The 24485-nt window shown below is 54.0% G+C and overlaps 10 protein-coding genes across 10 annotated transcripts; 7 read left to right on the forward strand and 3 right to left on the reverse strand.

Moving 5' to 3' along the window:
• Positions 1-4320: 4320 nt before the first annotated feature.
• MYCGRDRAFT_68510 (argininosuccinate synthase) lies at positions 4321-5758 on the forward strand (the record flags this gene model as incomplete). The annotated part of the gene is made up of 3 exons (XM_003854941.1): positions 4321-4436; positions 4495-4747; positions 4833-5758. The coding sequence occupies 3 exons, from the start codon at positions 4365-4367 to the stop codon at positions 5756-5758; spliced, it is 1251 nt and encodes a 416-aa protein (XP_003854989.1).
• Positions 5759-6443: 685 nt separating this feature from the next.
• Positions 6444-8288, reverse strand: MYCGRDRAFT_84671 (uncharacterized protein; the record flags this gene model as incomplete). Its single annotated transcript, XM_003855451.1, has 6 exons — positions 6444-6506; positions 6568-7244; positions 7305-7634; positions 7689-7897; positions 7992-8148; positions 8219-8288. The coding sequence occupies 6 exons, from the start codon at positions 8286-8288 to the stop codon at positions 6444-6446; spliced, it is 1506 nt and encodes a 501-aa protein (XP_003855499.1).
• Positions 8289-9514: 1226 nt separating this feature from the next.
• Positions 9515-10465, reverse strand: MYCGRDRAFT_36084 (uncharacterized protein; the record flags this gene model as incomplete). Its single annotated transcript, XM_003855450.1, has 1 exon — positions 9515-10465. One exon carries the CDS (start codon positions 10463-10465, stop codon positions 9515-9517), a length of 951 nt encoding a protein of 316 aa, XP_003855498.1.
• A 1691-nt stretch (positions 10466-12156) lies between these two features.
• Positions 12157-13473, forward strand: PRMT2401 (HNRNP arginine N-methyltransferase; the record flags this gene model as incomplete). Its single annotated transcript, XM_003854942.1, has 4 exons — positions 12157-12319; positions 12372-12501; positions 12605-12942; positions 12995-13473. 4 exons carry the CDS (start codon positions 12229-12231, stop codon positions 13471-13473), a joined length of 1038 nt encoding a protein of 345 aa, XP_003854990.1.
• Positions 13474-14236: 763 nt separating this feature from the next.
• MYCGRDRAFT_90837 (uncharacterized protein) lies at positions 14237-15532 on the forward strand (the record flags this gene model as incomplete). The annotated part of the gene is made up of 3 exons (XM_003854943.1): positions 14237-14482; positions 14539-15324; positions 15494-15532. The coding sequence occupies 3 exons, from the start codon at positions 14237-14239 to the stop codon at positions 15530-15532; spliced, it is 1071 nt and encodes a 356-aa protein (XP_003854991.1).
• Positions 15533-16158: 626 nt separating this feature from the next.
• On the forward strand, positions 16159-17955 carry MYCGRDRAFT_108116 (uncharacterized protein; the record flags this gene model as incomplete). Its single annotated transcript, XM_003854944.1, has 1 exon — positions 16159-17955. One exon carries the CDS (start codon positions 16159-16161, stop codon positions 17953-17955), a length of 1797 nt encoding a protein of 598 aa, XP_003854992.1.
• Positions 17956-18701: 746 nt separating this feature from the next.
• MYCGRDRAFT_90839 (uncharacterized protein) lies at positions 18702-19529 on the forward strand (the record flags this gene model as incomplete). The annotated part of the gene is made up of 2 exons (XM_003854945.1): positions 18702-18980; positions 19044-19529. 2 exons carry the CDS (start codon positions 18702-18704, stop codon positions 19527-19529), a joined length of 765 nt encoding a protein of 254 aa, XP_003854993.1.
• A 1260-nt stretch (positions 19530-20789) lies between these two features.
• Positions 20790-21746, forward strand: MYCGRDRAFT_90840 (uncharacterized protein; the record flags this gene model as incomplete). The annotated part of the gene is made up of 1 exon (XM_003854946.1): positions 20790-21746. The coding sequence occupies one exon, from the start codon at positions 20790-20792 to the stop codon at positions 21744-21746; it is 957 nt and encodes a 318-aa protein (XP_003854994.1).
• Positions 21747-22674: 928 nt separating this feature from the next.
• Positions 22675-23304, forward strand: MYCGRDRAFT_90841 (uncharacterized protein; the record flags this gene model as incomplete). The annotated part of the gene is made up of 1 exon (XM_003854947.1): positions 22675-23304. One exon carries the CDS (start codon positions 22675-22677, stop codon positions 23302-23304), a length of 630 nt encoding a protein of 209 aa, XP_003854995.1.
• Positions 23305-23689: 385 nt separating this feature from the next.
• Positions 23690-24218, reverse strand: MYCGRDRAFT_36365 (uncharacterized protein; the record flags this gene model as incomplete). Its single annotated transcript, XM_003855449.1, has 4 exons — positions 23690-23875; positions 23935-23984; positions 24032-24086; positions 24141-24218. The coding sequence occupies 4 exons, from the start codon at positions 24216-24218 to the stop codon at positions 23690-23692; spliced, it is 369 nt and encodes a 122-aa protein (XP_003855497.1).
• Between the last annotated feature and the right edge of the window lie 267 nt (positions 24219-24485).

Genomic DNA, 24485 nt, shown 5'->3' on the forward strand with positions numbered 1-24485 from the left:
TCATTTCTTCCCAGGATCTCTTGGAGTCCATGTCGTCGTCTGCTCCGCGCAGGTATCGTCAGAATCTGACTTGCTCACACGTGCTTGCTCGGAGTCGTCGGGAACCTCTACAGGAAGCACAGCTTGCGTCCTGTTCCAACGGCGACCCTGCGATCCGTGAGCACTATGCCTCACGTTGGAGATCGTGCCAGTGAGCCAGGCCAGTGTTTGCATCGGGAACGGCCACTCGTGACAGAGCTGTATCGGACTCACCGGATCAGAGCAGGGTCCGGCAGGATATCGCCAAAGAAAGAGGTAAGACTTTGATGAGTTCTTACCGCGGGTTGTCGCTTCCGGTCTGGCATCAAGAAGCATACAGGATCTGCACGGAAAGCAAGGACTAGTGCCCCTGCTCTGAAAACATCACCACCGATACTCCCAGATGGCAGACATCTTCGATTCTCGCGCGGTGAGGTCGTCGATTGAGTTATCCCCATAAGCACTGCTCCCTGTATGCATGGTAAAGCTTGTGCTTCGATCTGAGCCGGCATGCGCCATCGCTTTGACCTGCTCCGTCTTGTTTCGAGCAGGGAGGACCTTCGCAGACACCTTCAGAGAGGACGCTCAGGCCACTCCAATGCGGTGAAGAGGCTGTGCGACTACAGACTACAGGTCTAAGCCCCAAAACAGAAATCAACTGCCATTTCTTAGACCTGGACACCGACTTTTCCGAGCCAACGTCAGCTCGCAAAGTCTCCCATCACTGCATCAAGAGAGCTTCGATTGGGTTTCTGACGGTAGGTTCTATTCCTGTATCATTACACAGTCTGTACAGCGTAGGAACGGATCGAAGTTTTCGATCGTCCACAGGCGCAAGGGCATGCCTGCGGACGAGTCGGCACTCATCCTGGTCATTGGGCCTTGAACCTCAGGGCTGAGTCTGAATGTTGACGACTCGAATGCGTTCGTCTCGCTCGCGACTGGGTTCCTACGCGGAATATAAGACCGATGTTCCTGCCCGCGGGTTTCAACGACTCTGGTATTCAAGCATCATCCTTCCAACCCAAGAACCAAAGGACTTTCATCCACCACTTTCCCCGACCAAGAACAACATGCAGCTCTCACAGCTCTCCCTCATCTTCGCCATCACGGCGTCATCTGCATTGGCGAACGAGAAGGGCAAGCCTGTAAGACTTCTTCTGCCACATACACCTACTTCAGGCGCTGAATCGTTCCAGTTCGACACAGGGATTTGCAATCACCAAGATACGAGCTGGGCAAACGGCTATTGCTACGGCTCTGGCGATCACCAATATGATACCCCTCTGAAGTGCAACGACGTGAGTTGGATACCCGTGGCTCGCACTGCTTCAAGTCGGAAGCTGACCGGGTTCTCGCTGCTTCCAGTATCCAAACGATTGCCCCGAGGACAACTCGATTTGCTACCTGGACCAAAATAACGCTGGAATGGCCAATTGCGGCCAGGCCAGGCACCCACCGCAGGAACGCGAGTGATGTCCAACATCGACACCGGCTCATAGAGTGCTTCGTTACGGGCGCGGACATCTCCAATATCGGCACAGATACATTCAAGCCATCACGGTGCTTCGACCACTGCGCTTTGTCACCGGCGCGGCCAGTCCACCACCAACACCACCGTCAACCCCATCAACCCATTGCACCCTGCCCAACATGCCCCTCTCCAATCTCATTCAAGTCACCACCGTCGCTGTCACCATCGTCCCAGCTTGCATTTCTGTCAAAGTGATCCCTTGGGGGGAGAGTTTACTCGAACCCCGACGGGTCATCGAATCAAAAGAAGCGTCCATGCGCACCAAGATTGCATGTCTCAATTTCTCGTGATCACTTGATTGACTGTCAACGTCTGCGCATTCACCCATCTCCGCCATTCGTCTGCAAACCTCAAATCTCCTCGCGAGTCCAAGAATACGCTCAAGCCACACATGCACCAACCAGCTTCCAGTTCGCGATGCTTCTTTGCACATATGTCCTCCTGCCTGCTACAGCCCACAAATCACAGTGTCGATCGATGCGTTCGGCCGATGTGCAGGATTTACCTTAGCCGTGTTACGAGCACATACCTCTTTCGGATGGCACCGCCGTAGTGAACATCTTTCGAGTGCCGCGCGTGTTGACCGTGTCGCGAAAGTGGAACGATCATCTTCAGTGCTGCTCTTCCGCATGAGTAAGTCCATTGACCGGGAGTCTCGGTCAAAGTATGCAACCTGCCATCCGCCGCCCGGGATTAATGCAGACTGACGGATGTCCTCGACATGAAAGTTGCTTCGGAAGCGTCGGTCTCGCCTCCAGGATGCGGCCGGGTACTTGCTCTCTGTCTGGACGCTGCGTAACGTCTGCGCTGACCTGCGCCTGAAATGAGCAGTGCTTTTGCTATCGACTGTCGACAGTTGAAACTTTTAAGGTGCTCGAGATCGCCATTTGCACGCATGAAGGACATCCCCCAACGAGCAATGACTTCGAGAAAAAATCACAACCCAAAACCGGACCAAGAAACAAACACAGACCATGCACGCAGCAACATCTACCCGCCTCGGAGCTCTGATCCTCTACGTTTGGATCCATCCCTCCATTGCGAAAGAGTTCTGCTTGGGCACCTCGGGATGTCTTCACGAATGCCTTGCCATTAGGAGCCAGATAGGCATTGACATGTCAAACCAAGAGAACGTCAGGCTTTACTGCAGTCGCGTGCAAGTATGCAATCTTTAAGTGTAATAGCTGATTGGGAAGATGTCAAGCTCGATGCACCGATCAGGTACCCTTCAACGTTGAGAGAGAAGGTATCTCCCCTCGTACCGATACCGCCTGGCACAAGGACAAGTGCGATGAGTCTTTCTGCCAGAATGGAGGACGTTTTGCGAAGAAGAAATGATGCATTCGATCGAAGCGGCGTCGACCGATGCGTTCGGCCGATGTGCAGGGTTCTCCTTATATATTCCGCAAGCATATCCTTTCTACAACATGGCACCGCAACGCCGTGCTGAACAACTGCCGCAAATGCTACACACAAAGTGTGCTGGAAGCTGTGCCTCACTGGTAGAGCATTTCCAGCCCTTTCTCCGACGTGTTCATTCCGCAGGAGTCAAATCGTGCAAAGTGTCTCCCGCCGACCGGGAATGATGCTTATGTGTTGGCGATTCGTGTGCTCAAAATAATATGGAAAGGTTTCGGAAATCTCGGTATCATGTCCAGGTTCGTGTCTTGGTTCTTACTCTGCGTGACTGCGTCTGGAGGCTGTGAAACGTCTAAGCTCACCTGCGCCTCCAACGCTGGTAAGGTACTTGTAATCATTGACAGTCGCAGCTGCTACTGCCGATCTGGCCCGAAGTGTTCTCACTTGTAGACCCGAGGCACGTCTACCATCATTGACAAAGCATCGAGAGTACCAAAGACAACCTGAGTCCCAAAGCAACCCGAGTGACCAGAGAAACAACCCGAAAAGAACACAAGAAACAACCCAAGCCATGCACGCAGCAACCTTGACCCGTCTCGCAGCTCTCTTCCTCTGCACTTGGATTCTGCCATCGATTGCAACCCAAGAAGACCAGTGCTTAGGCAACACCGGCTGCCTCCGCGGATGTCTTTTCGCTGGAAACCAAAACGGCATTGATATGGGAGATCAGGAAAATGTCAAGTATTGGTGCAGCGGGTGCAAGTATGTGACGTCCGCCATGCTCCTCCCGCGACGAGAGCTGTGCGCTAATGGATGACTTTGACGCAGAGTTTGTTGAATTCGTTGGCTGGCTAGGTGGTTGAGAATCTGCTTTGCGAGGGAGGTTGGTGGCCGCGTACTTGTGGTCTTCGGGAGGACAGCACAACGCGGAACTGTTTGGTAGAGGAGAATATACGAGCTTGACTGGGCCAGGCCACGAGATCGGTGATTTGTACGCAACGAGTGGACTTGATCTTACTGCTCGTCAAAGGTCTTGTCCTGTATTTGGACCCGTCTGCATGGTACAATGCCTTACGGCGATGCTGCTCCAACCGGTACGCTGCTCAAACTTGCAGCTGGCAGACACATAGCTCCAGGCAGCGTGCAGGCCATAGTCATTGTATGGAGATTGTAGAACAACGAAGGGTTCTTGTCCGAGTGAGGTTCAACATTCATCTCGCCGACATCGCTGATCATTCCCCTGCATACCGAAATGGCGGGGCTGCCGATGTTCTGCCGGCATTGGAAAGTTTGTTTCAGCGATAACGAAGCTTGATCGGTTGCCAGACAAGGTGAGGTTGTGTGACGCAGAGGCAGAAATCTTTTCTCAACAATCAAACTCCTCCTTCTTCCTTACATCCACCCCGACAAGACTGAATCTCTCATCTTCCTCACCACCGACATCACCGCAATCATGGCCAAAGGAAAGGTCTGCCTCGCCTACTCGGGCGGTCTGGACACCAGCTGCATCCTCAAGTACCTGCTGGTGAGCTCTCCCAATGCCTCGATGCTCCATCAATCTACCATACTCACTCCACCGACAGGAAGAAGGATATGAAGTCGTCTGCTTCATGGCCGACGTCGGACAAGAGGAGGACTTTGCTGCGGCCAAGGAAAAGGCCATGAAGATTGGTGCTTCCGCTTGCTACATCGAGGACCTCCGCCGCGAGTTCATCGAGGAGCTCTGCTACCCGGCCATCGCTTGCAACGCCATCTACGAGAATGTATACCTGCTGGGCACATCCCTCGCTCGTCCCGTCATTGCTCGCGCACAAATCGCTGTGGCTCAAAAGGAGGGTAAGATAACGACATGAGAGGACAACTGGCTCACAGCGTAGTCTGCGGTGCCTCGTGTTAGCCATAGCTGACACTTTACCACCAGGCTGCTTCGCCGTCTCCCACGGCTGCACCGGCAAAGGCAACGACCAAGTCCGCTTCGAGCTCGCCTTCTACGCCCTGCAACCCACCATCGTCGTCCTCGCTCCCTGGCGCGACCCAGTCTTCTACAACCGCTTCAAGGGCCGCAACGACCTCCTCGATTACGCCGCCTCAACCGGCATTCCCGTCACCTCCACCAAATCCAAGCCCTGGTCCATGGACGAGAACCTCGCCCACTGCTCCTACGAGGCCGGCATCCTCGAAGACCCCAACACCTCCCCACCCGAAGACATGTGGAAACTCACCGTCGACCCTACAAAGGCGCCCGACACCCCAGAGGACTTCACCCTGCACTTCTCCAAAGGCCTGCCCGTAAAACTCGAATATGACGGCAAAACCGTCACCGACTCCGTCGACCTCTTCCTCGCCGCCAACGCCATCGCCCGCAAACACGGCGTCGGCCGCATCGACATTGTCGAAAACCGCTTCATCGGCCTCAAGTCCCGCGGCTGCTACGAGACTCCCGGGTTCACGATGCTGCGCGCCGCACACATCGATCTCGAAGGTCTCGTCATGGACCGGGAAGTGCGCGCTCTCCGCGACCAATTCGTTACCTTCAACTACGCCAAACTGCTCTACAATGGGTTGTACTTCTCCCCCGAGAGGGAGTTTCTCGAAGCCAGCATCACCGAGTCGCAGAAGAAGGTCAATGGTAGCGTGAGGTGTCGGGCGTACAAGGGCATGTTCAGCGTCATGGGGCGGTGGAGCGATACGGAGAAGTTGTATGATGAGAGTGAGAGTTCGATGGATGAGATTGGAGACTTTGCGCCGAGTGACACGACGGGTTTCATCAGCGTGAACGCCATCAGGCTGAAGAAGTTTGGCAAGGCGAAGGAGGCGGATGGGATTAGTCTTGTGCATAGGTCTTAGACGGGGAGGATCGGTGGATCCGATGGAAAAGGAGTTGCTGACATAGACACGGAAAATGGAGGCGGGCGTTAAATCGATGGAGAGTGGATGTAGAACGAGCAACGAAACTCTGCGTTTTGTGACGACAAACACCGAACCTCAACTGTGCAGACCTCTCCATTCCTCGATGCGGTCCTGGTTTCCCGGGAGCTGCCACTATTCCCACCCAGGAGGGATCTATGAGAATTGAGACGTGGCCGATATACCGAAAGGGCCGTCAAATGCTGAAAGTCGTCTGATGTCGTCTGATGCATTCATTCTGGTATCTTCTCTAGTTCTGCATGTCCCGCATAGCAATGCTGTAGCTGTGGCCTCACGACTTGTACTGTTCTCCAAGCTCATGATGATAGCCCTTGGCCCCTTCGCCGACAATCTCGTGCGGTCAACTCCGTCCTGCAACGCCAAATAAACTCCCAACCCGAATCCCAACTCAGCGCCCGCTAAAAGCTATTGCCAATTCTGCAATCTCACCAAACCAGACCAGGAAAGCGCCGTCTCATCCTCCCCATCCCCAACTCCCAAAACTCAGCAAAGTCCAAAGTCCGCTTCACCGTCCCATCTCTGCCTCATCCTCTCCTCCCCAGCATAGGCGTCTCCTCATCCGCACTGTTATACCCACTGTCCTCTCCATACCCCACCCTAATCCTCACCACGCTCTTTCTCCTCCCTCTCTTCCCGCCTCCATGCCCATCCATAAAGCCTCCCACACCTTCAACATGCACACCCTCCCCACCTTCACCTTCACCCTTCTCCCGTGCGATCCAGAACACCTGAGCCGCGCCGACCATCGCAACGAGCGCGCTGCACCACCAGGCGATACCCGTGCACTCGACTCCGATCCCGAGACCGTAAAGTGCGCCTGCGATAGGGGAGGCGAGGGTACGGCATGCTGCGCCTGTACTCGCCGCTAGACCATTGATGCGTCCGAGAGAACTGGGCTTCGGCGCGGCTTCTTTGATGAGGATGAGGAGGAGAGGGTAGGCGAGGATAGCCATGAGGTTGCGGATAAAGAGACAGCCGTAGATGGCAACGTAGAGGTATCGTTCGGGGACGAACACGAGGAATGGCACGATGGTGTAAGCCACCGGGTGTCCGAGCGTGACGGCCAGAAAAGTCCGCCAGACGCCGAGATAGGAGACGATGAGGGGGAAGATGAGAGCTTGAATGAGGAGGGCGAGGAGTCCGTTGATGGACATGATGAGGCCGACGCGTTGGGTGGAGAGGCCGAGGCCGCCGGCGAGGGAGCCGGTGGGAACGTTGGAGAGGATAGTGGTGGGCGAGACGCGCTCGTCTTGGAAGAAGATGGGGAGGAGGTGGTCGTAGGTCATGCTGTGGTAAGTGAAGATCCCGAGCGCGACGGTGAGCATGATGATCTTCTTGGTGAAGACTCTGTCCGAGTTGGAGCTGGACGACTCGCTATGTGCGCTAGGCGTGCGGGATCTGCCGTCTGGATGCAAGTCCCATTCTTCGATGTCGTCTTCGTAGATGGCGTTGAAAGTGCCGTAACTGTCGGGTTGGGTGAGGTTCGCTGCGGATGTGGTGGTGCCGGCTTGGGCGGGCATGATGGGTGTTTCGGCGTGCGTGTGTGCGAGGTCAGATGCCGTGCTCCAGGGTTGCATGTCTGGGTGGGTTTCTTCGAGGCAGAAGTAGCCGGCCACGACAGAGATGAGCATCAGGCCGACGCAGATCAAATTTGGCAGAAGGTATGGAAACTTGTCAAAGACGCCGCCTTTGGAGAAAACATCTGGCCAAGTCTTGACGGGCATGGCGAAAAGTCCGCCGATCGAAGGGCCAACTATTGTGCCGACGGACCAGACGAAGGGCATGATGGCGTAGGCTTTCGCTATGGGGTTGTCAGCATTTGCAGGAGCCTGTGGACCGGGGAACTTACGCTCATGCTTTGGGTTCTGCACCAACTCCGCAACCATAGTCTGAATAACTCCGATGTTTCCGTTGAGAGCACCTCCCAGGAATCGACCTGCCAGAGCCATCCAGAATGAACCGGAGAAGCCAACCACGAGAAGAGACGCAATAGTGCCCAAGCATCCCATGAGCAGGACAGGTTTCCGGCCGACTCGATCTGAAAGTCCGCCCCAGAACCTAGAGACACATCACAGTTCAGCAAACAGTCTCCCGACTGGGTCGCAGTAGCAATGCAACGATTGCAGAGCAGCGAGTAGAATCACCGACTTACATTCCAGTTATGCTCTCCGCCAATGCAAAAGCACTGATCAACAGACCCGCATAGAACGACGCCTTGCTTTCCTGACCAACATGGAAATGGAGCACTAATTTCCATGCATACGGAAAGATGGATGTGAGAGCAATCGGCTCTGCTACTCGTACCAGGGCTGCATCACAGAAAATGAATCGTCAGCCTCGTCTGTCAAGTGGATGACAATGGGAACGAATGCAACCCACCAAGCAAAAACAACTGCGCCGCCGGGAACTTGTTCGCATCTCGTTGCTTTCGCTTTCTCAGTCTTCGCATCGGCGTGCTCGCGCCCGAAGAAAGGGCGCTGGGTACATCGTGTTCGTTCGCGTAGTACGCATCGTTCGGATGTAAGTTCGCCACGCCCGTCGTTATCGTCGTTCGGTTCTCGTCATCGGGTCTTGTATGTGTTAATGCCATTCTCATGGACAAGCGCTCCGATCTTACGGCTGGCTTGCTTGGTCCTGTACACGAAGTCCGCGGTCCAGTTCTGGTCCTTTGGTCGTTCGTCGAATAAGGGTGGCCCTCGCCAGATATGTCAGTTCCTCTTCACGTGAATGTAAGCGAAGTGACGAGCGATGATGTCGCTTTCGTTTCACGTCCTGTCTTTCCCCGTCCCAGGTTTCCTCACACGCGACTCTGTTTTGCTTGCGAGAAATCGAAGATTGTTCACAACTGTGTCGCGGAATCGTCAGAAGACCTGGATTGCAGTGGTCTTGAGAGCGATGAGTTGAATTGATCGAAGAACTCCAGTGCAGGCGACTTTCCAGGGTATTTGTATATGACGACGGGGCCAATCCAATAAATTCCTCAAATGCAGATCGGGGCGACCGTTGCGGCGTTTTCTGAGTCGGGAAGGCGGGAATATGAGTCGCGTGTCTCACGGACCGGAAGTCTGTCCCGGAGCCTCTTGTGTCTCGTCCTTGGATCGTTGTGGCCGGGAAATCAATGAAACAGAATGGCAGTAAAGGTGAAGGACAGGAAGTGTTGTGGTTGGGAAAGGAGAAAGAGGAAGAGCAAGTGGCAATGAAATGCCTCGTCTGGACAGGGTCCACGACAGTAGCGCATGTGGAGAAGAAGGAAGGCGCACGGAAGTAGCTCCGACGGACGGGACGGTTGCACCACTCGGCCGGGTGCGTTGTCGCGTCACGTGCTTGTGAAGATGAGCAGATATAGAAGCGGTGTATGCGCTGCGAGGTCAGCAGGTCGTAGAGACGGGAGGTTGATCTTCTTGCTGGATGCGTGGGATGAGGCTGTTCTATTGTTGTTCGTCCTTGTGGAACGTGAAAGAAGATCCATCGAAATGCTCCCTGCGTGAGTTTTGGTGATACCTTGGACGCTCATGCAGTAGGCTTAGCGTTACGCATCTCACGCATCTCACACTGGCGGAGGTGCGTGAATTCTGGTGATTCACGCATCTGACGCATCAGGCTAAGCGTCCATGCATAGTTGCGATTGCTATGTGCTAGATAGGTACCACCCGACGCCCATCTGGCCTCAAGCACTCACTTCCTCGTCGCCAAAACCAACACAAACGGCCACCTCACCCCCACTCTCTTCCCTCCCAGCGCCTTCTTCAATGTCCCCAACTCCTCCCCTGCAAACTCCTTCATGTCCAAATCAGGCATCAAACTCCACAGCAATCCCTCCAAGTACTCATAATCCACCTCATCCTTCCGCAACATCCCGTCGTCATGGAAGTCCTCCACGCTGTCCGACGGGAGTGCTTGGGACGGGAGAGTAGGGAAGTGGTCAGGACGATTCGAACTGTAGCAGAAAGGAGCGCCAGCATTCGTGTGGATCCTGCGGACCGAGGACCAGGTCGAAGTGGGAAAGGGAATGTGGTCATAGCGGTGATCAGTAGCTGCGAGAGCGGCGATGATGGGTTTGTCGCTTCTGGCGATGGAGTGAGCCATCATCTTATCCCAGATGCTGTAGTAAATGTCCCGCACTTCGTCGAGATTCTCGCCGCGGTCAAAAAGGATTCGTATGCCATAGGTCCACGCGGCGAATGTGCCGCCGGGTTTGAGGATCGATGCGATGGCTGGGATGGCGATGTTGGCGTCTGTCCAGTGCATGCAGCATCCGGCTACGACGAGGTCGACTTTCTCATCCTTGGGAAGCTTTGATGGAGCTAAGTCTTCGGCTTTGGTCTGGACGAAGTCGAAGTTGCCATCCGGGACTGCTGAGGCCAGATAAGACTTTGCGGCGTTCACGTACTCGGCAGAGGGATCTGTGAGCGTAACGTGCTTGAATTTCTTGCCTATCTCGGCTGAGATAATGCCGGGTCCGGCGCCAATATCCAAGGCGGAGTCGTAAGCGCCGCCGTTGGCTTGATGGTGGGCATAGACCGTGTCGTACAGCTTCTGAGGGTATGCGGGACGGAAGCGCATGTACTTCTTCCAGTCCATAGATTCATACCGGAAGCCGGAGAGCGACGGGTCGGAGTCGGCCATGGTGGGCTGTTGTGAGCGAGCGCGTACTGGGCGGTTTGCAGATGTTCTAGGTCTGTCGTGAGCCCGCTGCAGAAATTATGTCTCATTATATATCTCGAATGAGACATCTTGGAGTCCTTATACTTGTGAATGTATCGGTGAGCGGACCAAATCCGCTCGCGGCATCGCTCGGGACAAGGATCTTGCTCTAGATGGAAAGCATGTCCTAGTCGCGGCAATCGCTGGACGAATCACATCGTCCCAAGAGAATATCGCTACTGTATTCGGCAGTAGATCAATGCGCCGCAATCTGATGCCGCTACCTGGAAGTCGGCTGTCATAATTGACCCATCGAGGCCTATGGCGAGGCCGTCTCGAACCGGACATCCTGAGCAATCTATATGCGCGACTCCCATGAGCTGATGTAGTCTTTCCGTACTGATCATTCGGCGCAAGGATGAGGCTTTGATACAAAGCATGTCGTGTTGATCGCGCCCGCCGCTGGCGATTCGGTTCGAGCATCGGTGTGTGTACACCACATGTCCGTGCTAACAGTGCCAGGAATGAGTCCGCGTGATTCTCCTTTTTCTTCCTCTTCTTCCTCTTCTACTGCCTCGTCCTTCTTTGCCGGTTCAATCCGCAAACGCACCCAAGTACTTCATGCAGGGCGGAAGTATTTCAAAACAAACATTGCAAACCCAGCATAAAGCTCGCCACGTACGCTTTGCTCACCATGGCCGCCTGGGCTCTCGGTGTACGAGGCACCGGCTGTATCCGCGGGACCGGAAGTACGCATAACACACTTCCAACTCATCTGCCTCTCAGGTCGAATTCTTACCGTCTCGAAAAGCGTCCTGCGGCAACAATGACCGATGCTGTGGCAAGTCTTCCTACGAGCACAACAAGTGTCGCCGTGCGTCCCTTTCCCGCGTCGCAACATCAAAGCCGGTCACTGAGGATTGCGCGCGTAGATAGATGCGACAGAGACGGCATGTGGTGCGAGCCGGGACTGTAGTGCTGCGACGACGCTATCGGCTCGCAGAATGGACCTGGGTGCCATCCCAGCTGCGGTGGTTAGGTCACAGACTTTCTGCTCCGAGTCTGTTTCGAACGATGGATTGCTTGTGTTGACCAGATACACGATGCGGATCGGTCAATGAGCGGACAGAGATGAGGAGGCCGGTTGAGGCTCCTAGGGGATTTTGCACATATCAATCATGTCAACATGGGGTCTCAGGGCCAGCCGATTCGATGCGCCTGGCAGTGTCAGCTCGACGCTGCATCTCTTGTCCGTGATTCTTGCTTCCATAAACAATCGGACGCCACATAATCATGATTGGGTTTGGCGAGCGGCAAGAGACAGATATGCTCGCAAGACACCTTCAAAGAGCCATTGTGAGAGGTCGAGAGTAGGCCATTCGTGCACTGCAGAATGCTATGATTGTGATGCAGGCTGAGCTGGAGTCAATTGCATCGTCGCGTTCTCCCAGCACAGCGAGCTCGTGGTGCCAGGTGATGTCGAAGGTGAAGATTGGAAGTCACCTCATGTTCGTCGTTCATCATCCGATTTAAGCTTTCTCATGCGGAACCTCCCGTTCCGTGGACCCTTTCGGCGCTCTCCCGCCAGATGCCGAATGACGCTAAGGTAAGCACTTTTTCGAGATGAAAGTCTGATGAGAGCTACAAAGAATCCTCACAAACACAGAACAAACATCTTACGCCGTCGAAACCTCACCGCCGACACTCCACCTTCTTTTCGCCCTCTTCCTTCCCCTGCCACAATTATGGCGAACGCTTCTGCTCCCAAGGGCGACGACCCTATGGCCGGCCTCGTCCACAGCGAAGCTCACTACTTCAACAGCTACAACCACCATGGTTCGTTCGATGCAAAGCACAAAATCGACCGCTTCCCACTAATGCAACCAAGGCATTCATGAGGAGATGCTTAAGGACGAGGTCCGCACCAAGTCCTACCGCGATTCGATCTACAACAACCGCCATTTGTTCAAGGACAAGGTCGTGCTCGATGTCGGATGCGGTACATCCATCCTCTCCATGTACTTATACACTCCTATCTCGAGAACGCCTTCGATGTTACGAACCACCGCGTGGAACAATCAGAAGAGCATGGGCTGAACATCTCTAACATACACTCGTCAGGTTCGCCGTGAAGGCCGGCGCAAAGCACGTTATCGGGGTGGACATGTCAACCATCATCTACAAGGCCCGCGAGATCGTTGCAGCGAACGGCATGTCCGACAAGATCACCCTCCTGCAAGGAAAGATGGAAGAGGTCGAACTGCCATTCCCCGAAGTCGACATCATCATTTCCGAGTGGATGGGATACTTCCTGCTGTACGAGAGCATGCTTGATACCGTGCTGTGGGCTCGCGATCGTTACTTGAGGAAAGACGGTCAAGGCCTCATCTTCCCAGACAAGGCCACTATCTTCATGGCTGGTATCGAGGATGGAGAGTACAAGGACGACAAGATCGGATGTGAGTTGGACGGACTGAGCTCCCTGCGATCTCAACACTAACACAACACCAGTCTGGGACAACGTCTACGGGTTCGACTACACTCCTCTCAAACTCACCGCCCTCACCGAACCCCTCGTCGATACCGTGGAACTCAAAGCCGTCGTGACCGACCCATGCGCGATCCTCACCCTCGACCTCTACACCTGCACCGTCGCCGATCTCGCCTTCTCCCTCCCATTCCAGCTCTCCGTTCGCCGCACCGACTACGTGCACGCGCTCGTCGCCTGGTTCGACATCGAATTCTCCGCCTGCCACAAGCCCGTCAGATTCAGCACTGGACCTCACACAAAATACACGCACTGGAAACAGACCGTGTTCTACCTGGCGGATGTGTTGACCGTGGAGGCGGGAGAAAAGATCGATGGCAACTTGGCCTGCAGACCGAATGACCGCAATAGGAGAGATTTGGATGTGGGCATTGATTACAAGTTGTTGACCGAGGACTCTGGCCGGACAGCGGACGGACACTGCGAGTACAAGATGTGCTAAAGCAGTGGCGCGTCAAGTGGAGGAGCATGGGCGGAGTAGGAGGTGTTCTGAGGCGTTGGCATCGCATGAATGAATGCATGGCTTGTGGGTCGCAGCTTTGGCTTCGCTGACCGATTTTTTGATATTCTAACGTGAACATACCTTATTTTCGCACCTCCATTCTGTTGATTTCATTTTGTGCAGGAGTTGGCTCTTTACGATATGAAATCAACTTAGGCTGGCTGACAGGATGGCAGGTCCCATTTTTGAGACGTTCACGAGTTCTTGCGGACGGAGCGAGTGCTTGAGACTCCTGCAATTGACCCGCTGGATTTTCTGCGCCAGCTTGCCACCTCCTCTCAACGCCGGCGATTTTTCTTTCCAGCTTGTTCATATACAAGGGATATCCATTGCCGGTCATTGAGGCTGTATCATTTCCGATCTTTACCTACATACAAACGACTGCTGGTCAGGAAGGTTTGCCTCGAACCACCGGATTCGAACTTGAGCTCCCGTGGTCGATCAATTCGAGTCTGGTGAACATTCCCGTGGTTCCAGATCAGCACACCCTTGGAATTGCGCCGTCCACGCTTTGGAGCCGGTGTCCTGCTGCACCGTGGTTTCGTGCTTGCGGAGTCATCGAGGAATGGCAAGCAAATTTTCCATGGGCATATATCCTTAGGATTTCCTGAGGATCAGCTCTCCTTCCTCTCCCAACATCCTATACGTCTACAACTACAACTCGCAACAGTATAAACACAAACATTGCTATACAACTACAATCATGGATTCAACCTGGGAACTCACATCCTCGATGGCGGCCTTCAAGCCCTACGACAGGCCCTCCAGCGCTCGTCCGCTCCTTGTATGCGGCATCCACCGCCGTCTTTCCGACAAGCAAATCGAGAAGCGTACATCCAAAGTCATCTACCACCGCTCTCATGGCAGCAATGAGAAGCCAGGATCCTGTATCTGCGACTACACCGAATTCCCGGAACTTCTCTCGGAACGTCTCAACTCTCAGAAAATGGTAAGTCGTCCTCCAAGAATCAATTCAGCACCTCTCACTAATCCTCTCCTCTCCAGCCCTGCTCCATTCCCTCCCATGGAAAGTCCTTCATGGATCTCCCCACCGAGATGAGGATAAAATGTTACGAAGCCGCTCTGATCTCTCCTGACTCAATCGAATTCTGCCCCATGCCCTTCAACTTCACCGGTCGCGCTCCGTCCGGGAAAGAAGCTCAGGATGCCTTTGACGACGCGTGGTGCCCAGTCGAAGTCTATCACACTCAACTCATCGCCCGATTTTGCGCCCGCGCCAAACTCCTCCGTGTCAGCAAGACCATCAACGCCGAAGCGACTCCGGTTTTCTACGGTGGGAACCACTTCGCCTTCAGCAATATCTCCGGTTGGGTCGGATTGCTATTGTTCATGTACCGCATTGGGATGCACAACTGCCGACTGCTCCGGCGAATGACCGTTTGTCACCCCCTCTTGATGTTGAAGCCGCAGTCGCTCAAAGCAGACGACCATTTCCGCCGCAGTATCGTTGCATTGTTCTTCCCTTCCTCAGCGCATTCGTGGGGCTTCCTACCAGCGAGATGGTTTGATCACGGAAGACCAATGGATGGCAAACTCGTATTGGAGAAGATCTCGAAGCTAAAGGAACTAAACATCATCGTTGACTGTCCCCAAACTATGGGCATGTGGGACGGAGAAGCGGAGAGGGATTTAGTGGAGGGATTTGCGAGGCCTTTCCTCGACGAGAACAAGTTTGTGGACCTTCAGGTTACGGTGTTGGAGATGTGGGAAGAAGGGAAGGGGAAGAATGAGTTGTTTGTGGAAGGAGAGGATGGGTTAGCGCCTGACGTGGTGAGGGTTCATAATGAGTGGTCGGACAAGGGGCGGGTGCATGGAGGAGGACGAAGGAGGAGGTGGAAGTTTGGTAAGGATCGGCTGTGGAGGAGGATTGTGCCTGAGGTTCCTGATGTTGATGATAGTTGGTAGCTGGGCGTTGGTATGTAGCTGATGCGTTTTGTAGATATCCTACTTTGGTTTCCCTGAGGCACCGGGCGCATGATCTCAATCATCAACGCAAGGTACGAATCGTCGTTCTTCCTGTCCGACGTCGCTCGGAAGCAATGCTGTTGTCCTCGATACGTTCAAACGTTCTCGTCTAACGGTGATGGAAGCATGCTCTTGCTCAAGACGACAAAGCTATGGTGAGTCGATTTTTCCTTCTTCAGCTTTTCCTCCTTCAACGAGCTGTTCAATCATCTCGATTGACGCCATGCGAAGACGACCGTGCTTCCTCGCCAACAAGGTACCTTATAGAAGAAAGCTATTGTTCGAGCATAGCAGTACTCCATCACCCTCTGCTCAAGAAGATCATGGTCGGCTAATCAATTTCGAAGCTTTGTTCCGCCCAACAAGTATCGATTGTTCCAACTCGTTGTCTTTCGTTACATTCACTGCTCTCGACTCGACACAATGTCTCTTTGTTTTACTTCAAAGATTATGGAGCTCGTCACTATACTTATACACTGCAATCTCTGCCTCTCTAATTCACTCTGATCATCCACTCTCATCCAAGCTGCTTTGAAATCGTTGATCTGGTATCAACAACTTTCGAATCAAACTCAAGAACTCCAAACCACCAACCCAACCAACAACAAGACATTCAAGATTTCGTCGTCCCGTCAGACCATGTCCTCCTCCATGTCCTACTCCTCAGCTGCCGCAAGCGAAGTCGATGAGATTCGTGCTCTTCGCAGGCAAAAAGTGGACATGTTGGAAAAATACGAGTGGGAGGTCAAGTCATTCGCTTTTCGCCATAGCCTCCATGGCAAGGCGGACGATCAGGCCGAATCCCTCCAGATGAACCGCCAATGCTCCGAGCTCCGCCGCGACATCGCAGACCTCGACGAGCGCCTCAGCATAGTAAGATCCACGGTCGGAAGTAGTCGTGCTGGCAGCAGTCGTGGCTCGAAATCGGGCTCGAAGTACGGCAACGAGCTCGGTCCAGACGACTCGATCAGTCAGTTTGGAGGATCATCGAGGAGCGAGGCTAGTAGGGCTTCGCCAATGGGTGGAGGGAGTCGGATCGCTGGACGATCATCGGAGGCTGGGTCTCGCAGTGGTCGTTCGGAGTCGAGATCGCGCGATGGTCGTTCAGGGACTGGATCGTATGCTAGTCGACAGGAGGTTGGGGGGTACGCCAGTCGTAGCTCCTCCAGAGCTCCAAGCGGCTACTACGACGACGAGGCGAGCGAGGCATCGACTGTACGTCCAAGCAGATCGTCTTCCAGCGTTGGAGGCCGTTCAGAGCGCTCAGCATACACTGCTGAGTACCGTCACACCACGGAAGTCCGCCACACCACCGAGATCCGCGTCCCACCTGGAGTCAGCGGCAGTCACTCGGCCAGCTTCACTTCGAAGGAGAGCTACTCCGGTCGTATTCGCGAGCCGGGCAGTTTCTCTGGACCGCATCCGCTGGGCAGTTCGAGGTACCCTGAGCTTCAGCCGGGGAGTTATGCAGGCGGATATGCTTCCTCAAGTGCGATGGGGTCGTCCAGGGCCGGCAGCACGACCAGCTACTCTTCACGTCCTACAGGCTACACCAGTTCAAGCTATAGCAGTCGTCCGGGCACTTCAAGCGGATCCTCACCTCGTAGATATGACAGCTATGCAGGCAGCGAGTCGGGTTTCACCACAGCCTCGAGCCAGTCTGGGTACACAGCCAGGGAGCCAAGACCAGACAACTTCTATCCCGCCAGCTTGGATCCACGGTCTCGTCCTGGAACGGAGAATCGATCGGGTAGTAGCCGCCACAATGCTCCTTCAACACACCGCCCAAGTGGTCCGTCGAAAGAGCCTCCTCGTTCTCAATACCAAGAGAGCACTTCTGGACCGAGAAGAGAACCTTCTCGCTCCGGATATGCTGAGAGGTCTTCTTCGACGGCTCGTCAGGACGATACTCGTAGCCATTACAGCAGACCGTCCACTCGCAATGGTGGATCCTCGAGGACAGCCCGGGAGCACGAGTACACCAGGTCGAGCTCCCGTTACGGCAATGAGGCTCCTCGTCAGTCGCAGTCCCGCCACACTGAGTCGCCACGTGGAGCAGGATCCAGCACCAGTCGCGCACCGCCTCGTTCCCACGCCTCGTCGGCTCTGCCTTCACGAGCTACCGTCGATGCTTGGTGGACCTCCGTTGATGCCGCTCTCAAGGACTACACCACCATCCGCAAGTTCCCTGGTCCGCCAGGAGGACTTTGCGGCCGACTGGGCTGTCAAGCGAATGCGAGCCAACGCGCCCTTACTGCCTGCGAACACATGGTCAAAAACGCTCTAATCGTCGCCCATCCTGACTTAAGAAAGATGCGTTTGCGATTTCATCCTGATCGCTTCTCGGCCTGCCCTGAAGATAAACGGGAGGAGTTTAAGAAGATGGCGTCCGAGATCTTCGTGGTAATTGAGGAGTTGATCGCGGAGAAGAAGTAGGCGAGTGGATGCAGCTAGGCGAGGACATGGCGTTTGCTTCAGCGTGGGAATATGGCGTTTGCTTTCGGAAAGGAACCTCGCTTTTCTTGCTAGTAGACATCATGCCGCTTTCTTTTGTCTGGAGATATGGCGTTTGCTTCCGTACGGATCTGTCAGAAATGTAATGCCTGGCACGTATCAGATATATACGATCAATGAAAAAGCTATGTCAAGCGAACGACTTACTGGAATCCAGTCCTCCCCGTGATGTACCACAGTTTAATCTAGTCGGCGTGGTCGTTGATATGTGCAGCGTGTAAGGTACCATCAATCATGTTCTTAGCAGAACAGCTTACCGAGCTCTCTCCTTTCGCGCAGTCCATGCTCAGGCGTCAGCTAATTGGCTTGCCTCGATTCTCAGCCACAGATGCATCTCTGAGCTATGCTGTCGCTGTTCCTTCCAGTCTTTGAACAAGGCGCTTTGACGAGATGTGCGAATCTCTTTCATTCTTGCCGAGGCGCCGTGGGATTATTGTTCGCGAGCAATGAACTAGCATCACGCTAGACAAAGCGCCTTGTGCGTGAATGCCTGGAGTCTGGCAGTCTGCTCGCGGAAAGTATTAGTACTCCAGTCTCCCGCGACGCTCAAGTCCTCTTCTGGACTTCTTGTACGATCTTTCTCGTTTCCATTTCCATTTCCATTCTCACAGTCCCCGTGCTTCTTACCCTTGTCCTTGACTCGGCTCATTGACGACTGCTCCCCAGCCATGGCGGCCATACAAACGAGAATTTTGGAGCTCCAGCAGGACCCGGAACGTGCAAAGAGATCAGAGCGCAAGGCCGGTCAGAAGAACCTTGAGGCGGCCGAGAAGTTCTCTTCGGTGAACTTCGAGTTCAGGTACCTCAACCACATGGGTGCGGGCTACCGAGAGCAACCTGGACAGAAGACAGCCACAGAGATCGAGCTCGACAGACTGAAGAGTATCATGCATGATGCGGAGAGCTACTGGCTGGCCACTCAGAGAAAATCCAAAGGCATCCATGCTGTTCTCCTTTGCGTCCAGGCTGAGCTTGAGGTGTGGACAAGCAAAGACTGGCACGCCTACTAGGTCGCACTTGAACGGACCAAGCAGAACAATGAGGAGATTGAAAGAGAGGCGGAAGATGAACGCTGCCGCACCGAGGAGATGCATCGACAGAGGCGCGAAGAGAAGCGCAAGCGTTACCAGGCGGCGCGTGCGGAGCGCAAAGTCCGGGAGCAAGAAGCACAGAAGCGTGCGACCGCCGCGAAGGAGGAAGAAGAGGCCAAGGCGAGGGAGCGGAGACGTCGCTTTGAGTCCGGGAGCAAGTGGGAAGAGTACACTAATGCTCAAAACCGTCAGCGCGAGGAGAACCGCCGATCGAATTTTCACCCTTATCTGCCCGAACCAGTCGTTTTCACAACTCGAGTCCCACGACGGGATCCAAACGCAGCCGCGAAATGGCGAGTCGCCACGGAAGATTTTTCACGGCACCTCAACAGGACTTCCCTGAACCACCCTGGCAAGGCGGCTGTCAGATGGTCAAATGCCGCAGTGAGACTCGCGCTCTTCTAGCTTGTGAGGTAAGTGAGCCGAAGGGTAGAAGGCCTGCAGCGGTTCGAGACTTTCTCTTGGTCTATACAAGCAGATCTTGGTCCGCCTCCCACTCCATTGAATTCGAATGATTGCCGACGTTCCGCCTTCTGGTTTAGCATGAGATCCGACGAGCATTTGCAGAGATCACGCCCAGCATTGATCTCAAGAAAGAGCGGCTAAGATGGGTAAGTGTTGGAGTTGTGTAAGGCCCGCGGTGTCCAAGACCGTCTTGGGCTCTCTCAGGTCTTGGTCCGTTTCGCTGTCTCGTCGAATTATCGCTGATCAGAACTCGCAGCATCCCGATCGCCATAGCGCGAACAGAGTGAAAGCTCAAGAGGTTATCTGCGTTATTCAGGCTCTGTATAAGGAGTGCATCGCTTTGTGAGGTATTAGCAGCTCGTGATATTGTCCATCATTGAGCAACCTGAGCGGAATACGACCAGAAGCATATGCATCCAAGAATCGACAGCATGCAGGAAAAGTCTCGAGCAAGCGGATATTAGCAGGCGGCATCCATAGATAGAGAGCATATTCCCATCAATCGGACCCGCGGTGGCCCTTGCTCAGAACTCGCTTCATTCGTATCTATCCGTGGCCTTCCCGGTTATACTCTTCAAGCGCATCATCTATTCGTCATGCTTGAGCTCCTGGAATAGCGTAGGGTGGTTTCGCTGGGTCAAGACCAAGCTGATACGGCTTTGTCCTTGCCCTCGTAAGCTCCGACCAGCTTTGCGTAGTGCGGGTTTGTTCTTGCTTCTCCGAGTCTTCAATCAGGTTCTCGTAGTCGTGTGGAACCTTTGTCTCCGGGTTCAGAGTGTCGGGGGCAGAAATGTAGACTGAAGTCATTGTCCTCGACGGAAAAGAACAAGGTGGTGGTTTGCTCGGCCATGTAGATCTCTTTGTCCTCGGAGCCCAGACAAAGGCGTCAGACGTCCAGGCTAAAGGCATTGTCCATGCTGGAGGGCGACAAGGCCATCGTGAGCTGCCAGTGAATTGCAAAAGAAAGCATTGTGCCTCATGTAGGGCGACAATGACATTGTGTAAGGTGAACGTACGGTTTGTCGGAGCCTCGGGCCTTCTCATCTGTAGAGATATAAAAGCTGCTCCAATGCCCGCTATCGTTCGCCCTCTTTCTGCATACTCTCTCATATCATCTCATCTCGACACATCTCATCGAAACCAAACTTGGAAAGGATCTCTGAAAGTCCGCCCGACGTCAACGACCAAGCGCGCGCAACCATGGACACCATGGAAGCCGCATTGACCGAGAAAGTGACGCAGCTGGAGCAGGCTCTCCGGGATGCTGAGGAAGTGGAGGAGGCCGCGAGAGCAGAGGCGGAACGTTCGGAAACCCATCTTAGAGCTATGATCCGCAAGTCCAAGTTCGAGGTCAACTTCAAGGCGTACGACCTCGTCAGCGCTGAGATTGAAGCCGAAGAAGGAAAAAGTGGATGGTTCGACAGTCAGGCCGAAGTGAGAGAAGCGCATGCCCTGCTGATGTGTGTTGAGTACGAGCTCCAACTCTACCGTGCAGGCTTCGCTTCTCCGTTCCAGAATGCACGGAAACGCACGAAGCAAACCCTTGAGGCTAGTAAGGCTGCGTGGGAAAAGCGGCTTGAGGAGCACAACAAGCTTGTGTTAAAAAATTCCGCGAGAGAGAAGCAGGCTGCAGACGCAGAGCGAGCTCGTGCCGAAGAGGACCGAGCTCGCACTGAACGTGACAGAAAAGCACGAGAGAAGAAAGAGCGAAAATACGAAGAGAAACGCAAGAAGAAAAAGCAGGAGCCACGTTTCTTCCCACCCCGGCCTCCTCCATCAACGCGGCCAGACACACGAGCAGCGCTGCGAGAGCCGAACGCTATGGCGGAAGCTGCAGCTCGCTGGCGGAGTGCATTCGAAGTGTTCTTCAATTCGCAGGATCAGCCATTCCCAGAGCCACCGTCGGAAAAGTGCCGCCACATCGGCTGCCAGAAAGAAGGAGATAGAGCGCTAAGGGCGTGCAAGCATAATTTGGCGAGCATGTTCAAGAGCCTTCAGGTCAATCCCAAGACTGAACGCTTGAAGCACCATGAAGACAAATTCAAAGATCCGAAAAACAAGACCAAGGCAAACGAAATCTTCGTTGTCCTTCAAGCGATGCACGAAAATGTGGAGAAGGAAAAGGAGAAGGAGAAGGAGAAGAAGAAGGCGAGATAGTCGAGGTCTTGGAGGGCGGTGCTGGATCAAGGGCACGACGGTTGCGACTTCGCGGCGTTCGGGGCGCGGTGGGTGTATCGGTCTGCTTCTTGTGTTTCGAGATTGAGAGCGCTACGCATCGTGATTTCGAAGGCTTTGTTTTGCGACTAGATCAGTAATGAAATGAACGGTGATTCTAAAATCTCGATTCCAGCTTCAAACAGTGATGAAATGTGATTCCAGGTACCTTAGGTAAGGAATTTTTAGGATGCCTGAGGCACCAATTACTTAGTAAGATGGCCGTCGTCCTCGGCCGTCTTTCTCCTTCCTTCAACAACACGAACAGCCGGTCGATCAGCAATTGGACCATAAATCTACTTCTCGCCGTGAAACTCGAGGGCGATACATGTCCTCACCTCTGCTTCGACGATGCCACAACCCGAATCCAATTGTCTTCAAATGCTAGGAATGCCCACACTGATACGCCGTCCAGCTGGACTATCGTCGTTGAGGATCGGGCGCACTGCGTTTAGCTCGAGTCCTCCCGTGGTTCATGTGACTTGTCGCATTTTTTGAAGACAAGGCTTCCGTGCCTGGCCATCCCGCGAAGCACTATCAGCTCGGGTCTCATGGCCGAGCGTTTAGCGAGCAGGACACGCCGAAGACGCAAACACGAAGATGAATGTATGATCAACGCCAGACTTCTACGTACGGTCAACCGGTAATGCTGCTACCATCAGGATTATGGCTGGAGACGAAATGACGATGCAGCGGCGCTTGCATTTGTTACTGCATTGCGTGAAGGCTGTGTCCATCATCAAAACATATCTTCCATGTATCCGAATACCGTAAAGCTCCGCCACATTCAAAATCATGCCTGGAGACGCCACGGCGAAGGAGGCCGGACTTTGATCATATAAGCCGCCTGGAATTCAAGCTGACTCGCGAGATGAACGAGACGGCCCGCATCGAGTCGCAGTGGGATCCTGAGGTTCGCAAGCGTCAGTTCAAAGTGCCGTGGACCTGTGAGGAAGGAGATCCAGACCCTGAGCCGTGGGAACCACCGTGCGAGGCAGAAGAGCCGTCGCCGAAGCCAGATGTGCCACCACCTCAGCCGAAAGAGCCGCCAACTCAGCCGAAGGAGTCACCACCGCAGTCAAAGCAGTCTGATCGGCCCTCAGGCGGACCCGAACCACGAGCAAAAGCACGACCGAAGTGGGTGTGGCCACCGAGACCAAAGAAGGCGGCAGCTGGGGTCCTGACACAGGCGGCGATCACCAAGTGGCAGTCGGACATCGAACTGTTCCTCTCCGACGTGGCACGGCAGCCATTCCCAGAACCCCCTTTCGAGGCGTGTAAGAACATTAGCTGCCAAGTCCAGGATCGGGCCTTGGACGTCTGTGATTGTGTCATCAAGAAGCTCTTCGCTGGCGCGAACCTCAAACTCGCGAGGAACTCTCTCCATCCTGATCGGCTATCGTCTTCTCCGGCAGCTACCCGAAAGGAAGTCCAGGACAAGGGTCGTGAGCTCTTCTTGGTAGTAAACTCGATGTACGAGCAGTCCATAGGGAAGGCGTAGGAGTCGCAAAGGAGCAATTGGTTTCAGTGGAAGTCTCGAAAAATGTAGACGATGGGAACAACGCGACAAAAAAGTGGCGTGACATCGGTGAACATCGCATGCCGGCATCAATGGAAATACTCTGCTCTCTACAGCCGGTGGCCATCCGCCGGGATTGAGTCGTTTTGCGTTGAACTCTGCCGAGTAGGACGCTTGAGCGATGCACAGATTGAGCAGATCGGGAACACGAGTGTTAGTCTTACCTGGGAGAAAATTGTCAGTAGCACAAAGTGAACAGTGATGACAAAGAACTCATCAATCCAGCTTTAATTTCTCATCTCATCGTGAAGGAGCGTCTGTCTGTTTTCACATCTCACTGCTGTTTAGCTGGCATCACACTTTCCTATCATGCCGGAAAATGCGTCTTTAGTAGCTGCGGAACCGTCGACTTGAGGTGATCCACAATAGCATTCTCTCCAGAATTGACCTTCAAGCCATGCGGTATAGCGTACGTGACAAGGCCCGGTTTTGTGGTCTTGGCTATCGCTTGGATTTCTTCCGCTTGCTCGGCCGTCCACATGCTTGCGCAGAACTATAAACAACAGGTCAGACATAAAGGTGGTCTCGACTCTCGGTTGACGTATTTGATACCAAGACATCGGGCTGGTTCTGCTCGACTGTGGACTTTACGCTCTCGATCGCTGGCGTCGTCAGCTTCCATACAGGCCACGTGGAAGGGTTATTTTACTCTCGCAATTCGCCGCATGGATGATGGTGTACTCATCTTTCAGCGCTTCGACTAGCTACATCGGAGAAGTCAGATGGACCCAATGTGTGAAGTGCATGACAGCTTTCACCTGACCGATCAGTCGCTGAGCTCTCTCTGGTGCCGTGTTCACTGTGACCAGTTTGTATGGACCTGCTGGGCTTCCCATAATGTCCGAACATCAATCAGGGCTTGAATATCACTGGAATGTGCTTGTTCATGCAAGTCAGTGATGATGATGTTTTGTGGTGAGAAAGAAACGCACCTCATGCATCTGCCATCGTCGGCAGTTGAAGATGTGGGTCACTGCCGAACTTCGGATCTGGGACATGTGAAGACCTCGTTGCTCTCTCCCAACGACAACGGTAACACATTAATTCAGTTCCTCATCAATCATCTATCGAGCGAGAGAAATTTCAACGGAGATATCGCGCAG

The sequence above is a fragment of the Zymoseptoria tritici genome, chromosome 2, assembly GCF_000219625.1.
Source record: "Zymoseptoria tritici IPO323 chromosome 2, whole genome shotgun sequence".
In the NCBI taxonomy this organism is placed as follows: domain Eukaryota; kingdom Fungi; phylum Ascomycota; class Dothideomycetes; order Mycosphaerellales; family Mycosphaerellaceae; genus Zymoseptoria; species Zymoseptoria tritici.